Source organism: Pteronotus mesoamericanus, unplaced genomic scaffold (genome assembly GCF_021234165.1).
Source record: "Pteronotus mesoamericanus isolate MK-2021 breed Mesoamerican mustached bat unplaced genomic scaffold, CSHL_Meso_final contig_68, whole genome shotgun sequence".
Lineage (NCBI taxonomy): Eukaryota > Metazoa > Chordata > Mammalia > Chiroptera > Mormoopidae > Pteronotus > Pteronotus mesoamericanus.
Window position 1 is genome coordinate 31,463,983 of NW_026555234.1, and position 17,009 is coordinate 31,480,991.

Sequence of the window (17,009 nt, forward strand, 5' to 3'; positions counted from 1 at the left end):
TCATGGGCCCTGATAATTCAATACATGACTGTGCAAAGCAAGTTTTCCAGGGATACATATATAAGATAGCAAAAATGTCCATCTAATATATAGGCAAAGGAGGCAACTCTATTAAAATTAAACTACTGGTTGGTAGACAGCACCATCAGAGAAATTTTCAAATATTAATTTAACAGTTTACATGAGAGCCAGAATCTTGCATATGAAAAATGGTTTAGGAGTTTTGTAAGTAATGTACAAAAGGCTCAAAGGGTAGACTGAGTGTATCACATAGGTTTATAGCCTCTCTTCATTCTGTCAGAATGACAGAAAGGAACTAAAAAGATAGGAACACACAACCACAAAGACATGGTGACATCATCCAGAAACAGACAAAAGATTTAAAGCAGTTTTGCCCCCATCTGTTGGTTGTGTTTGCAACATACATTACGTACTTAAACTTTCTTTTTTGTTCTGTCAACTACAGAAGGCATCTATGCCTTTTCATGTTCTAAGAAGAGGATATTAACCTCCCCTTCTCTTTACTTCTTATTTCCCCTTTTGATCTTTCAAGTCATCATTTGTTTTATTTTTATCTGGTCAGAATTGATAGCATTTATATTTGGTTCTCTAACTACAATTCAGTCTTACGTGCTTCTTTATAGTTTGATTTGGGAGTTCAAAATCAATCAGTAGTGTTTGCGAAATTGTGAATTATAATAATGTGCTATGATTACATTTCCTTATGATATAATACACTTTGTTTCTAGAATGTTCACTGGATTTCTTTTGGGGAGGGGGCATTACGTGCCTTAATCAAAGATCTAAAATATTCTAATCTCAAATATACCCTCTTATCTTTGAAGGCTGTGGTTTGTTAGTTTCTTTTTCTTTCTGAATACTTTACTACCAAGCCCCTTCACGCTTCAGGTCCTTCCTGAGTGGATGCTTCGCCAGGCCTTCCTACAGAGCCAGCAGCCCAGAGCTCCCTTTGTTGCTCTCTTCTGTTGGAATAGTTTCATTAAGCCCCTGAATCTTCTTTCTTGGTGCACCCCTTGTTTTGCTGGACATGCTCAGGTAGCTTTCTCAGAAAACAAAGTTATTTCATGTCTAAAAAGGCTTTTTCTTGCCCTCAGTTTTATTTGGGTTTAGAATTCTTGGTTATAATAATATCTTGCTTCATTACTTTCTGGTTTTCAGGGTTGCTGATGTGGAACATGTGATACTCTCATTCTTGCTCTTTTGTAGGTATGCTTCCTTTTCCCATCTTGGAGCCTTAGAATCTTCTCATGTTCTTGTACTCTGAAGATTCACAGTGATTATGTCTAGTTTAGGGGTTTTGTGTTCTTTCTACTTGTTTTTCACTGAGCCTGTTCAATTTGACTATGCCTTCTTCACATCTGGGAAAGTCTCACATTCATATTTTTCTAGTTACCTATTCTTTGCTTTCTCTCTTTTCTATCTTTTCAAAGTCCTGTTCTTCCTACGTTTTAGGAAATTTTCTTGATTTATCTTTAAACTTTGGCTGAATTTTATTTTCACAATAATATCTTTATTTCCAATAGCTCTTCTTAAAATAACAGCTTTATTTTAAAACCATAAAATTAACCATGAAAGTGTACAATTCAGTGGTTTTTAGTATAGTCAGTGTTGTGCAATCATCACCAATATATAATTTAAGAACATTTTCATCACCTCAGAGAACGCCCATACCCAAATGTCCTCAGTTATGAGAAAGATTTACAGCTATAAAGCAATACATATATTAGACTACAATCTGAATGAAATTTTCAGTGGGAAGACACAATTGTACTTAGCTATACCAGGAAACTGAGAAAGAACAGAAATGTGAACATTCAAGTAATTATAGCTACAACTGAACTCTGATTTTTTAAATATAATAATACCATCACATTATCATTTTTATAGTATTTTGATTTTTTTTAATTGAGGTATAAATCCCTGGAAGATAAAGAAGAATGGAAGAGTACTAAATGATGAAGCAAAACAACAAAAATAAACCTCCTACTTTCAACTGCCCCAAAAGATTTTGCCTAGAATAAGTGAAAGGCACTGCAATAAAGGAGCCTGCCAAAAGGTAGGGGCAACTTCTAGACTCAGAAACCTCAAGAGCAATGGAAATGACAAGTGTAACATAAAACATACAAGTCTTAAGTGTACAGTTCAGTCAATGTTTACATATGTATCTATCCATGAAACGACTGCCTAGATCAAGGAATAGAATAAGTCTAGTGCTCTAGGAGGCTCCCTTGTATATTTAGGCAGTCAATAATCCCGCAAAGGTGTATCATTGTTCTTATCTCCATCACCACAGGTCATTTTTGTCTGTCTTTGGCCTTCATATAAATGAAATTTTACATATGTACTCTTTTGAGAGTAGCTTCATTTGTTAACATTATCCATAATCTCAATCTCTTTTTTTTCCCTGTATGTTATTGCTCTATATGACTATACCAGTTTCTTTATCCATTCTGCTGTGATGGACCCTTGGGTTTTACAATTTGATGCCTTATAAATAATGGTGCTATGAACACTCTAATACATGCATTCTGTTAAATATGAGCACTCATTTGTATTGAATAAATGCCCAGGTATGAAAGTGCTGGATGTGTGTATACTTAGCTTTAGTTGATAACTACTACTTTTCCATGGTTGTAGCAATATCTTCATATATTTTAAATTTGATTAAATGTAACAATTTAAAATAATTTTTAGAGTATACATGTAATGTTTAAAATGAGGCACAACTGTATGACTGCATTTCTTCATCATATTTTATGCTGAGTAGCCAAAATCTTAATAACAGTGAGAGAAAACAAATCACAATGAAAAACATATAGCCATACTATTAGTATGAACCTTTATTTTTTCTTATTATTTGTTTACATATTTATTTATCTACTTTCTTACTTAATTACAGAGAAAAAGGCCTAGAAGGTAAGATACTAATTTAGGAACAAAGTTTATACTGAAGAGCAAGATGGTGGGGAGGGGGAAAGGTACTTTCACTTTTTATTTTACATATGTTATGACTGAAATTTTCTAGAGCATATGCTAATATTACTTTTTAAATAGTCTCTTGATTCTGAAATAAAATCATGTTTGTCTCCTACAGAATGAATTGACGTGTATTCTTCCTCAGAAATTTTGAGTTTATTACTGTCACTGATTTGCACAATGGATGAAACATTACCTTTCAACAGATGAAGAAACAGAAGAGTAATAATACCTGCCTGCTTCTCGCCTCTGTTGAAGTCAAAGGGCAAAGAAATGTGGTTAATATGCAGGTGTAAGGATTTAAGTCAGACATGAGATAAAACTTCACGATCGGGATGACTATTAGACATTGAAAGAAGTTATTAAAGGGGGAAGAGGGAAGACATTACAAATCTCCTCCCGTAGGGATTTGAAGGTCAGTATATACAGCCATCTGTATAGTCAAACTTGGATAAGGCTCAGCTGGGAATTAATGTCCACTTTTATGACACCATAAATCCTGAAGACGGTTTTCTGGGATATCCTTTAAACAGCGTATGTCCCGTGTAGCACAGATTTTGAGCTCTACAGCAGCATTACCAAGAGAAAATAAAAACTAATGTAAGAAGAGAATTTTATTTTTTAGAGATAGGGGAAGGGAGGGAGAGAGAAGAGAGAAACATCGATGAGTGAGAATCATTGACTGGTTACCTCTCGCATGCCGACAACCGGGGACCTGCTTGCAACCCAGGCTGACCAGGAATCAAATTGGTCTGCAGACCAGTGCTCAACCCACTGGGTCACACTAGCCTGGGCAAGGGCATTTTATTTATATGAATCAAGTCAATCAAATGGGTCCAAAGTTCAGGAATTTATTGCAAAGACATGTATTCGGCATAGCACAAAATAAAGTATAATTGCTGCAGGACCAGGGATCACAAATAGAAAATAAATACCACATTTTGCCAGGTATAATGCACTCCCATTGTATAATGCGCACCCATGATTTTGGACCAAACTTTCACGAAAAAGGTCTTTTCAATTTTTTAATTCAATTATTTATTAATTTATATTTAGAAAGAAAACCAATTATTGCACTCCAGGGTATTATTTTGCATGCAGCTATCACTACTGCTTTCTGGAGTTACACTTTTAATGCATAAGCATAAATAAAAGAGTTAAAAACATGTATATAGATACCAAATTAGTACTATCTGTATATAATGTGCATCCTGATTTTTTCCTAAAAAAATTGGGCAAAAAAGTGTGCATTATACACAGCAAAATACGGTAGCTCTCTCTGAAAGCTATGCAAAACAGTGAAATATAAAACCACCAGAAACATTTAGTTTGGCTTTTCTTTGGAAATGGAGCCTTGCTGAAGCTGACTTAAACAGTGCATCAACATTTATAAACTCAGCAGAGAGCATGGAGAGAAGTAGATGGATTACCCCTACTATCAAGGAGGCAGACTACCATGCTGCCAGAGAAGAAGCATTTCCATGGTGGGTCCTCTCTGACTAGGAAAGAAATTTTTGTTCCCAGGAGAGCCTCCAAGTAAAGAAACTTCTACCCTGCTGCCATGAGCCTCTTAACTACATCATTCTCTTGAGGTTTTTAAACTCCTACCTAATACTCTTATGTTGAGGATCCCTTATGTTGAGAAAACATAAAGATTAATAAGAGGATGAGGAAGATGAAGAAGAGGAGAAAGGAAAAAGAAGATGCACCATTTTAAGTTAAAAATATTGAGCCAGAGGGTAGATGCTTGAAGAAGTGACATTAAAAATTCAGATTTGCATTTTGCAGGTGAGGAACTAGAGAAACAGAGGCAACTGTTTTAGGTGATAAAGTGTAAGAGGGAAGTGTTTATTTAGTGACGTTAATGCTTTCAGGCAATATTAATTATTAATTCAAGGAAAACTCTTTCTGTCTCTTTCTCTAGATTCTCTTCTTCCTTCATACCCCTCAATGGATGTATTCTTTATGGCTTGCCTTCAACCTCTTCCCATTCATCTCACCTTCTCTCTCTGGGTGATCATCCTGTTTCCTTTAGAGATATTGTTATATTTCTTATATTATATTTCCTTTAGGAAATTATATTTCCGTTAGATTAAGGTTTCAACATAATCACTAGGAAACTAAACCCCAAGTGTCTATTTTCACTTCTGGGAACCATTACTCTAGCCACATATTTCCCACTGAGAGGAGCAGAAAACAAATCCTACAGAGAGAGTAATTCCACCCCTAGATTTGGTAGGGTACTCTTCATATACAGTTGCATGATCATTGGTCATTATTTTCATAATGTATTTTATCTGCCCAGAAGAACATAGATAATTTCAGCATGCTATACACTCCTTTCACAGAACACTTTAAATTTCACAACCACTATGTTTCACGTATGTCTTCATCTCATTTAATTACCAGATTTATAGGTACTAGAATCCCCATTTTATAGACAGAAAAACAAATTCTGCAAATTTAAATAACTTGTTCATTTCTAAACAGGGTAATAGTTTATATGTTTCTTATTGCCAACAAGGATCTAATAACTGTCTATTACCTCTAGATCTGGATATGTCTAGAAAAAATTTCAATGAGATTTCCCCTCTTCTATTTTGACATCTAACTATGATTCCAACGATCTCTAGGAAATTGTGCTCGTGTTGTACTCCAGAGAATACGGTACTCTTTTAAACAATGGTTCTCAAAGCTGTTCCACAGACCCCAGGGTCCCCAGGACACTTTCAGGTAGTCAGAAAAGTCAACTCTATTTTCGTAAAAATACTAAGCTGTGACATGATTTTGCCACTGTGCTGTATTTGCACTGATGGTACAAAAACAACCATGGGTGAAAGTGCTGGTGCCTTGGCCCCAATCAAGACAGTGGCCCCAAATTACACAAGCAGACAATTTCACTTCAGAAAGGCCATGGGAAACTATAAATGCTATTAATGTCATCGAATCTCAATCCTTAAGAAAATGTCAATATTCTGTGTAAAGGAATGAGATATATACAAAAAGCACTTCTCGTGCATACCTCAGTACAATGATTGGCTTGAGGAAAAGCACTGGTGTGATTATTTGAGTTGTGAACTGAACTGTTTACACTGTTTTAATGGCACAACATTTTTACTAGAAAAGACAACTGAAAAACTGGTCCTTCACACATTTTTCCAAAACCATGAATGAAATGAGACTGTCACTTCAAGGAAAACAACGGTCAGTTTGCATTGTCAGTGATGAAAGTCAAGTTTTTGAGTGAAAATTATAATTCTGGGCAACTTATATGTGTCCCTATAGCTTTATTCCCAATATTTAAAGGTTTTCTAATGATATTAGTGGGGATAGCAACAGATGTGGAAGATCTGTACAATTAGAACTGATATTTTCCAAGTGCCTAGTGCACAATGGTATAAAATAATGGGTATATAAAAGATCCATTCAAAGTGCAAGAGACCAGTGCGTTTTAACATAACAAAATATAGAGAATTTAATGATATGGATTCATAGTCTACAATGCAATTAACCTATAAGAAATTGCCTCCTGTAAAGTTGGCATTGTATCAAAGAAAAATATCCGCAGGTTTCTGAGAAGTTATTAAAACATTCCTTCCTTCTCAAACTACATATATTTATAAGACCAGATTTTCTTTGTATCTTTATCCAAAATAATACATTACAACATGTTGAATAAAAAAGCAGATATGAGATATAGCTGTCTTCTATTAAGCCAGACATTAAAGATATGTAAAACCATAAAAGAGTGCCATTGTTCTCATGTATTTTGTTTCAGAAAATAGTTACTTTTAATGAAAATGTTATTCATATTAACATGTAACAAGTTTATTATATTTTATATTACTTAAATTCTTTAAAATTTTTCTCTCCTTTAATTTGTAATGTGATATTTCGACCTATCTACTGTCTAGCTATCTACCGACCTTTCTATCTATCTATACCACAGATATCAATAGATATAATCTATATAAACAAAAATTCTTGGGGTTGTTCTAGCAATTTAACATTTTCCTTTTAGAGAATGATGTTTATTTCTCCTGGTGATAATAATATTTTAATAATACATTGTACTGAAAAGTTTTATATTTAAGATCTGAAGTTTCAATCATGGGATATCTCTCAGTAAATTTAAATACAAGAAGATCCTCAGGCTAGAATTAAAATCTGTTTAATGCCTCAAAAATACTAGAAGCCTCTATTACAATCTGAAAAAATGTATACTTCAGTAGAATTTACAGCAGGGGTTTGGAGAACAGTGCATAGCTTAAAGTATGTTTCATAATTTTAAATGCTGCTAGAAAAAGCATTCCAACCATGTAGAATACACAGCATGATTTTTTTAAAAATAATAAGCTATATGATAAACAGTTTTCAAATAACAATGTTTTAGTATGTTTAAATTCCAGCTCTTTTCCTTATTGTTGATGGTTACATATATCTTTTGGTATATAGAAATGAGACATATGAGAAATTCAGACTAGTATTCTACTTAGTGATGTGAAACAGAAATGTATAGTCACACTGTGTTTCTTTTCTTAAATTATAAATAGTTAGCACATGAACAGAATATGATTTGGGTCAATCTTTTTGGCCTTTTTACAACAAAAATATGCCAACAGCCTTGACTGGTGTGGCTCAGTGGTTTGGGCATTATCCTGCAAACCAAAAGGTCGCAGGTTTGATTCCTGATCCCATTCCCCCCAGTCAGGACACATGCCTGGGTTGCAGGCCAGGTCCCCGGTAGGGGGCGTGTGAGAGGCAACCTATGGATGTGTCTCTACACATTGATGTTTCTCTCCCTCTCTTTCCCTCTTTCTTCCCCCCATCTTCCCTTCTCTCTAAAAGTAAGTAAATAAAATCTTTTTTTTAAGTTTTCTAACAATTATCTGTTTATTTTCTTTTCATTTTCTCTCCCCACCCTCCCTCATGTCTGGAGTTTTGGGAATAAAGCAAACCATTTTATCTAAATATTTTTAAGTTGACAGAAATCTCAAACAGAAAATTTAAATTTGAATCCTTATGAAGTTACTCATTTTCCCCCCAGTTCTGATTATTTTTAAAAGATACAGCCCTTTATACATACCTAAAAGTAAAGTGGGTTGATCTTTTAGTCCCAGATTGAACAATAAAAATTGATTTATGCTCTGTGATAGCATCATAAAGTTGTATTACTGAAACAGAATAAATTAACCTTATCACCAAGACCCTTTGTGTATTTCTGCTTTTCTTGATTAATAACACGAACTACTCCATCTTCATATAATCATGGATAAGGAACTCTATAAAGTCAACATGCTTGTTCTTAATGTTTACCTAGAACTGTGGAAATTTAAAAAGAGAAAGAGAGAGAGAAGCGAGGAAGAAAGAAAGGAACTACATTTAATAGTAAAATACTAGGATGTTCTCTAAGTAACAGATTTATTCCATCCCAAATACAACAGTAGGACTTCTGGCTTTGGCTATATGGAACAGGATGATTTTACAAATAGAGTATATTCTTCTACATTACACTGTTTGGGTTTGAATTTCAGTCCTATTTCTTGTAACGTATAACGACTTGGACAACTCAATTTTTCTCTGTTCAAATTTCCTTATCTGAAAAATAGGATAGGATAGTAACAGTACCTATGTCACCAGAATTACTGGGAGAACTAAATAAGATAACACATGTAAAAAAGTAGAAGAAAAACTGGCACATTGTAAATACTCAATAAATGTTCTTTTTTACTGTTTTGATCATGATTATGTTCCTTAAAGCCCATCTATTATATACTCACGTAACACACTGAAAGTCATGATTTTTTTTTTCATTTTAAGACCATGTAACATTCTTTCTTCTAGATTCATCCACATTCCTTCATTTCCAAAGTTTTGTTCTTCCATTTCAACTTGATAGTTTGATTTTTGTACTCATAAATAATTAAGAATTTGGGCAAGGAATCTCAGTTAAGAAAAATTTCCTTCCAGTAAAATGTACCAATATTTTTTGGATATCTAAGAGCAGGTTATAAGTAAGAAAACATTTTAAAATATAAAGTTTCCAGAGATAAATTCTATCTATTAACCAAAGCCATTATCTATATTTAATAAGTACTTCCATATTAATAGAATTATTTAATAAAAAAAGTAAAACACCAAATTCCTTTTTAAAAATCAAAACATCACTTCTCTGACTTTTTAATCAAAAGAAAATAACTATTTAAAACTTAAATTCCATTTCAGCCAGATTCTTCGAAGACTGAAGACAAAGGTGAATGTGGAAAATAATGAGAAATAAGGAAAATGAGATATGTAATACCCTGGTAAAGAAGGGATAACATTTAAGTGACTGGACAATTAGCAGACCACTCTAAAGGCCAGAGCGTGTCTCTTTGCTCAAATGTTTTGTCAGCACAGTAGTGCATTCATTAATTCAACACCAGTAAAAGAGCTCTGGTTAGCGTGGCTCAGTGGATTGAGCACTGGCCTGTGAACCAAAGGGTAACAGGTTCGATTCCCAGTGCAGGGCACAAGCCTGGGTTGTAGGCCAGGTTCCCAATAGGGGGCACATGAGATGCAACCACACATTAATGTTTCTCTCTCTCTCTTTCTCTCTCCCTTTCCCTCTCTAAAAAAATAAATGATAAATAAAATCTTTTTAAAAAATCAATAAAAGAATTTTCATTCACATTAAGAAGGGAGAAAGAAAAAGGGGAGAGAACATAGGGGTGGAAGAGAATGAAGGGAAGGTGGTCAAGTCCAATTTCAATAGCTCTAGATCAACTAAAGAGACTAAAAGAATTATTCTTTGTATGTAAGAACTCTCCTAGAGTTCCCAAAATTGAGTCTAAGGAAAGGGGTCATTGTTGAGCCCCAAGGACAGAGTGTACGCACTCTCTCCCTACTCATTCAACAGTTTACAAATTCATCAGTACTCTACCTGCATGCCATGCTGGCTAGGCCAACTTAGCTGAAATGAACTCCCTCAGAGCTAGCAGTCACTCTCTATCCTGGCTGAGGTGGGTACGCTTACCCATACTCATCTTGATTGGCAGGTTTTCTCTGCTTGCTGCTTCCACTAGATGTCTCCGGACCTCCATCACTGCCTCTTTGTGCTTGGTGTTCAGCAAGGCTTCCCACAGGGCTTTGGCTGAGGCGTCACTGCAATAAAACCACAGAGAGCTTTAGAATAAATTTCTACCGACTAATGGAAAGGGTTGAAAACAACATAATTTCTTAAATATCTTTTTGAGGATTAATATACTCTTTCCTACTGATAGACTCTAAGCACTAGGATTAAATAGAGACTATCTAATCCATTTTAATCAGCACAAAATATTAAGGAATTAAGGAGACAATAAAATCAAGCCCCCAAAAAGGGGGAGGGGGAAAAAAAGCTATATTGTGCTTTGAGGAGTGGGGAAAACTATATGATACATATAATTTTTTAAATTTTGCATTTAAAATATTTTGGAGTATAGTACAACATTGCTACAATAACATTTATAAATGTTATGTAAGCCAAAGTTAATACATGTCCAAAAACAGTGATTTATCAGTAATTATCAGGATATCAATTTGAGATAATATACTTGTCTGGAAAACACAAAGCAGTTAGCAATAAGAATTCCTGTTCAAAAATCACTCAGTAGAATTCCTAAGGAGTAGGTTTTCTACTGAATGAAAATCAAGAATTAGACTAAGTAACCAAGGCCTCAAGTATCCCTCTCTGGGCCTTAGGTTAAAAGGATGGCACTTGCTGAAGCCTTTACAATTAACCATTGATAACAGAATCAAGCACTGCGTTATTCAGGGTCTCATCTGGGCTCACTTGTCCGGCAGCCCTCTGTCTCACCCATCATGCCATGTTTAAATTATAAATGAGTACAGTGTTCTTTCCGGAAGACCTCTACATGTAGCCAAGTATACACATTTGTAGTAACGTTTCAAAAACTGAATATAAAGTAACAAAGATGACTTCTGTCCCTTTCCAAGGACTTTTTCTTCCACTTAAAGCTCTACTAACATCTCTTACTATTCAGTTATCAACTGTTTGAAAATGAATGCATTTTGAAAGTTTAGTTTCAAAAGTTATATCTAATAAAATATTAATTCAGCTTTAAAGGTATACCAAATAAGGTATATCTTTCAAGTTCAAGTTTGACCTGGAATAAAAGAATGATTTCCTTCAGCACTGAGTTTAATGTCTGGCATATACTAATCTTTCATTAAAGAGAAGTTGTTTTATTATCATCATCTATTTTTTTTGAGTAAATTAACATCACTGCTCAACGTATTCGACTTGTTTTGATATAGTCGAAATTGTCATTCTAGCTCTACATCCAATAGTCTATGTTTAATTTAAATAAGCAGGTAAACTACATAATAAGCCCTATTCTCAATGGTTGGATATAGATAAAAACAAGGTTTAAGCTTTCAATGACTTATTGGAAGAGGGAGAATATAAGCAAAGAAATTATCCCAAAAGTGTGGTAAGAGGCACGATCAATGCTTGTACAGATTTATCAGGTGGCACAGAGGAGAGGACCTAATCCTGGCTGGGAGGGCAGAGGCGTAAAGAATGATTTCTACCAGAAATATGCGCAAGTACACAGATTCACAAATCCCTAAAACAGCCAAGGGAAGAAGTTATAATGCAATCTGGGAAGGAGAATGATAAAGAAAATCCCCAAGGAAGATACAAAATCTTCATCACAAAACAAGAGGAAGAAGGATGTTTCAGAATGTGCAAAGTCCTAGGTACATGACACGGATTACTGTTTTGCTCCCGGCTAAGGTGCCAGGGGAGGAGGGCAGCAGAAGTAAGGGCGAAAGAAAAGGTGGGAGCTACTCTACTAGGGCCCTGCATTCCTTCAGTCTGTAGGTGACAAGTTGCCAGTGAGCACGTGATTGATTTCACAGCCTGAGAAGAGTAGCATAGCTTAGCAGTTGTGATTACAGTCTTTATCATCATTCAGAGCTAGGTTTGCTTCCTATGGGGTTTTGGGGTTGCCAGAGGGAGGGGCACTGGGGAGATGGATAAGAAAGGTGAAGGGGTTAAGAAGTACAGATTGGTAGTAATAAAACAGTCACAGGAATGTAAAGTACAGCACAAGGAATACAGTCCATAATATTGTAATAACTATGTATGGTGCCAGGTGGGTACTTGATTTATTGGGGGGACCACTTTGGTATATGATTGTCTAACCAGTATGTTGTACACCTGAAACTAATGCAAAATAATACTGAATATAAACTGTAATTGAAAAGTAAAATAAAAAAGAACAGGCAGTTCAACACCACCCCCCCCCAACCCCCGCCTGCACACACACACACAAAAAGAGAGAAACTTACTTAACTTCTCCAAAGCTTGAAGGCAATGGAGAGCCACTACAAAATTCTGAGCTGGGGAGTTATTTATAGTCCCAGTTTCTCCAATTTATAGTATACATTCTTTCCCTACTTTTTTTCTCCAAAGCAACACTCCCCAAACCACAGGGGTTTCTCACATACTCTCAACTCTACACGCCAAACATCTAAAGTAGAAATTTACTGCCTTCCTCTTTTGCATGAGTGTAATAATACAGAGAGTCTCCAAGATCACAGCAGGTAAGGTAATGCTGTGGTTGCCTCATCAGATTTGTGCGGTGGTTGAAATGTGGGCTCAGGGTCAGATACATCTGCATTCAAACTCTGGCCATCCACTCTTCACCCATGGCAGCTACATGGCCCCTTTGGCCTTCCTCAGGCACTCCAAGCACTAGGACCTCAGGTCCTCCTCTGCCAGTAGTGCTCCTCCTACAGATACCCTTCCTCTTCAAGTGTGATGAAATGTCACCTTATCAGAGAGGTCTTTCTTACTGTCCTGCATAAAAGCGCGATAACGGCCCATCGCAGCACCATAACCTAGGACCCCTCATTCCTCCTCACTGGGCTTCACTGTTCTACAGAATCCTTATTACGTCTGACTTACTACACATTTCCACGCTTATCTGTTTGTTGTCTATCTCCCTTGTACAAGGTACGGTCCTTCCGTGAAAACAGGACTTTGTCTTACTCACTACTAACTTCCTACTACTTAGAATAGTGCCAGGCCTGTGGTAGGTATCACTTTCATGCAATCTATATCTTATTTGATATTCATTATATTCTTAGGAAAGAAAGAAGGAAAAGTAGTCTCTAGCTATTTTATTACTGATAAAACTGAGAAACGTTCCACTTTTATATCATTTATATTTTTGTTCAAATATTTTTATTCACTTTTTCAAGAATATATTGAAACAAATAATAGACTAGAATATTTGTCCTCTGAAAATATCCATTTAGTTACTATCAAATGAAATTGGTTTCAATACTGTCAGCAACAACACGTCAAATACATACTAAATGTATGTCCTTTTTGAATAAACTGATTATCTTGTATCCTTAAAAATCAAACTATTTTAACAAGTTGTCCTCTTTGAAGAAGACTATAGGCCAAGAATATACACACAACAATAATCTGCTAGAATTAGCTTTTTTAAGTCTCAGAAGACTTCTGTATATGGAGATATAGTTCTTTCAGTTAATTCTTGGCTCTTTATTCACCAGAATTACTCAATTTAGAATGAAATCTTAGAGCTGTTTTGGTTTGGCATGTATGAAATGTCAAGTGCAGTCTGCTAGAAACAGGATATTCATCACCAAATAAAATATAAATAAGACAGCATTAATTTTTTAAAAAGTGGCTGACTGTTGAATCACGGTGATACTTCAGTCAAATGGAAGACAGGCAAGTAAGAGACCGATGGTAAAATGTGAATGCAAACCATTATCTTGTGACTAAACTCAGAGAAATGGTTTCTTCAAGTCACGCTAGGGAAATTAAGCTTACTCATAGGATTTGCAATAGCAGTTACAGTATTCCAACAGAAATATAATGATAACAAAATGAAACAAACAAACATTTTCAACTAATTCCGAACAGAAAGCAATCTGAGTCATAGTTTTTCACAGCAGGAAATAATGGCTTCCGTCAGTGGTGAGCTTAATGAGCACCAAAGGTAGGTTTCTTAATTACATTACTCACAGAGGTTTCAAAGTCATCTTTCCTCTTGACTACTTTTTTAAACAATTACCTCATCTTTAACAAAATTACCCGTTAACCTTCATCTGAACAGAAGAGAAAGCAGGTAAACACAGAAGGATATTGAAGTAGACCCTTGGCACTGGAAAGCAGTCCTTCATTCTTTTCTTCTTATTAAAATACTGTTAATATACAATAATATATTAGTTTAAGGTGGACAACATAGTTATTCAACATTAATGTACATAATAAAGTAATCACCATGCTAAGTCTAGTAACCATCTGCCATTGTACAAGGTTATTATGATATTGTTGACTATATTCCCTGTGCTGTACGTTACAGCCCTGTGACCTAATGATTTTATAACTGGAAATTTGAACCTCCTATTTCCCTTCACTTTTTTCTGTCCTCACCCCCAACTCCTGCCCCTCTGGCAACCATCTGTTTGTTCTCTATAAGTCTGTTTCTGTTTTGTTTTGTTTTCTAGATTTCACATCCAAGGGAAATAATACTGTATTTGTCCTCTGTCTGACTTATTTCACTTAGCATATTACCCTCTAGGTTTGTTCATTCTTTCAGGGTATGAGCACTTCCTGTGGGCTGGGCACTCAGTGACGTGCTGCGACCGCAGCTGTGAGCAACCCCCAGTGACCTGTCCTCACGGAGCTAGGAATCTGGCAGGAAAGCTAGAACTGAGCATGCTCCTGCAGAGGGGACCAAAGCAGAGAATGGGAGCCATTCTCTGGGAGAGTATAACACCTAACCCGGCCTGGGCGTGCAAGTGGAGGTCGGAGGCTAGCTGAGGATGTGATAGTGAGTCCTGAAAAATGAGTAGGAAATAACCAGCTGAAGAACGGAGTAAGAGCAGTCCAGGCAGGAGTAGTGTCATGGATAGGGGTCCTGAGAAGGGAACTGGAGACCTTTGCAAAGAAATGAAAACAGGTGTGAACGGAACATGAAGATCTAGTATGACACTGGCCCCGGTTCATGTCAAATCATCCAAGGCCTAGTAACCCCCATTAGGGATTATAAACTGCTTCCCAAGGTCAACTAAAGAGCCTTCGACAACAGACTGATGTAATCAGGTTTGCATTAAAAGATCACTCTGGCCTCATTGCAGAGAATGGATCTAAGGACTGGGTGGGAGGCTGCTCAGAGTCCGAGCAAGAATTAATGATGGTTTAAACTAAAGTGACTTCCTAAAGCTGCCAGATAATATCATTCCCCTGTTTAAAATTATTTCATGCTTCCTGCTAACATTACAGTAAAATTTAAGTACTTTATTTTGGCCAAAATACTTTGATGCATTTCTTTATGTACAACTTTCTCTCTCACCTTCTCAGCTTCATCCATTGGGCCTCAGCCACACTGGCCTGATTTAAGCCTCTTCCATGGGTCCACTGTATTGGCAACCCAGGGCCTTTGCGTCTGCTGTTCTCTTCACCTAGAGCTCTCTTCCTCCAGGTGTTCACTAATTAGGGTTATTGAGCACCTACCAAATGCCAGTTCAATAGTAGGCAGAGTTCAAGGCTTCCCTTCTTGATCATGTGAGCTAATTTCACACTCCCTGTTCCAAATCCCTCTTCCCCTCTTTTATTTTATTTATAACATGTGTCATTAACTCAAACGGTGTATCATTAAATAAAGTTTATTTTAATGACTTGGGAGTGAAAATGATCACAGGGCATTAAAGAAAGCAGCTTTCTGGCTTTATCGTAATGTCAGCAGCCTGGGCCCATGGGTGGTAGTGAACTCAGGTCGCCAACACCCCATGCGCCATTGACTGTGCCATTGACTGTAAGGGCAACAGTTATAAGGAAGAACAAGTCAGAGGTGGGTCTTCCCTCAGCAAGCTTCCAAACCCTAAACCAGTAATTATAAGATAACGTTCTATGAGCTGATACAGGAAATAAAGGGTGCTATCTATAGAAGCAAAGACAAAGGAGGAAGGGGAGGGGGGAGGGAAGAGCAACATGCCGGATGATCAAAAGGTGAGAGAGCAGGACACTGAGGACCTGAAAGAAGTTTAGTGTGGTTGTAGCCAAGAGTGTCTACATGAAGGGGGAAACGAAATAGGGAGCAGGGAAGGAAGGAGGAAAAGATGGAGAAGGTGAAGGCTGAAAAAATAAGCAGGAAGTAGATCTAAAAAGGCTTTCACAAACAAATTAAAATTTTTCGTCTTTAACCAAAGAGCAATGGAGAGCCACTGAAGGATTTTACCATGCAAGGGTTAGAATCAGATTTACTATTACTTGCACAGCTGAATAGATAGATGTATAAGCAGCTAGTCTTTAAATGGACTTTAAAACTATAATCTTTTCAAAGTGTGCAGATAAAACTTAACACTGAAATATTAGCAAACTATGACAATATAATCTACTCATTTCTTCTTATTAAAGGTCTTTGTGTTGTATTTTGTTCAATTATTTGGCAAATATGGATGCCCACTATATACGAGGCCCTGTTCTTGGGATTAGGGGATATGGCAGTGAAATAAACAGACCTAAAACCACTGCCTCATATAATTCATGTTCTGGAGTTTATTTTCTGAACACAGCAGACAGATCGTAAAGAGAAATTATAACTGAAGTTTCTCTACAAATCATCCAGCGTACTTCTCTTTTACAGAGAAAGCTGTGACTATGAGAAATTAAATACCTTGTTCAAAGCCACAACGTTTTGGTGGAAAAGCCACTATACTATAATAATGACCTGAAAACAAAAACTGCACAGAAGTGATTCAAGGTCACCAAAAAAATCACATCAACAGAAACAGCCTCTCTTGGTTCAAAAACTGAAAGGAGGAGATTGTTTTAATCAGTTTTTGTATCCACTATCACATTAGTTAAAAAATGTTCTCATAACTATAAAATACATTGTGGAAAAAAGATAAGATCACATGACAAATATTAAACTAAAATATCACATTGTCGTACACTTTGGGGAGAAAGCAGAGTAGAATGG

At 36.2% G+C, this 17,009-nt stretch overlaps 1 protein-coding gene across 1 annotated transcript in view; it reads right to left on the bottom strand.

The window, feature by feature from the left end:
- The window catches only part of SCFD2 (sec1 family domain containing 2), a 314,405-nt gene that overhangs the window by 277,102 nt on the left and 20,294 nt on the right, over positions 1 to 17,009 (bottom strand). The window contains exon 3 of the mRNA XM_054582159.1: positions 10,013 to 10,140. Within this exon, the coding sequence (XP_054438134.1) occupies positions 10,013 to 10,140 (128 nt within the window). The remainder of the gene's footprint in view (positions 1 to 10,012; positions 10,141 to 17,009) is intronic.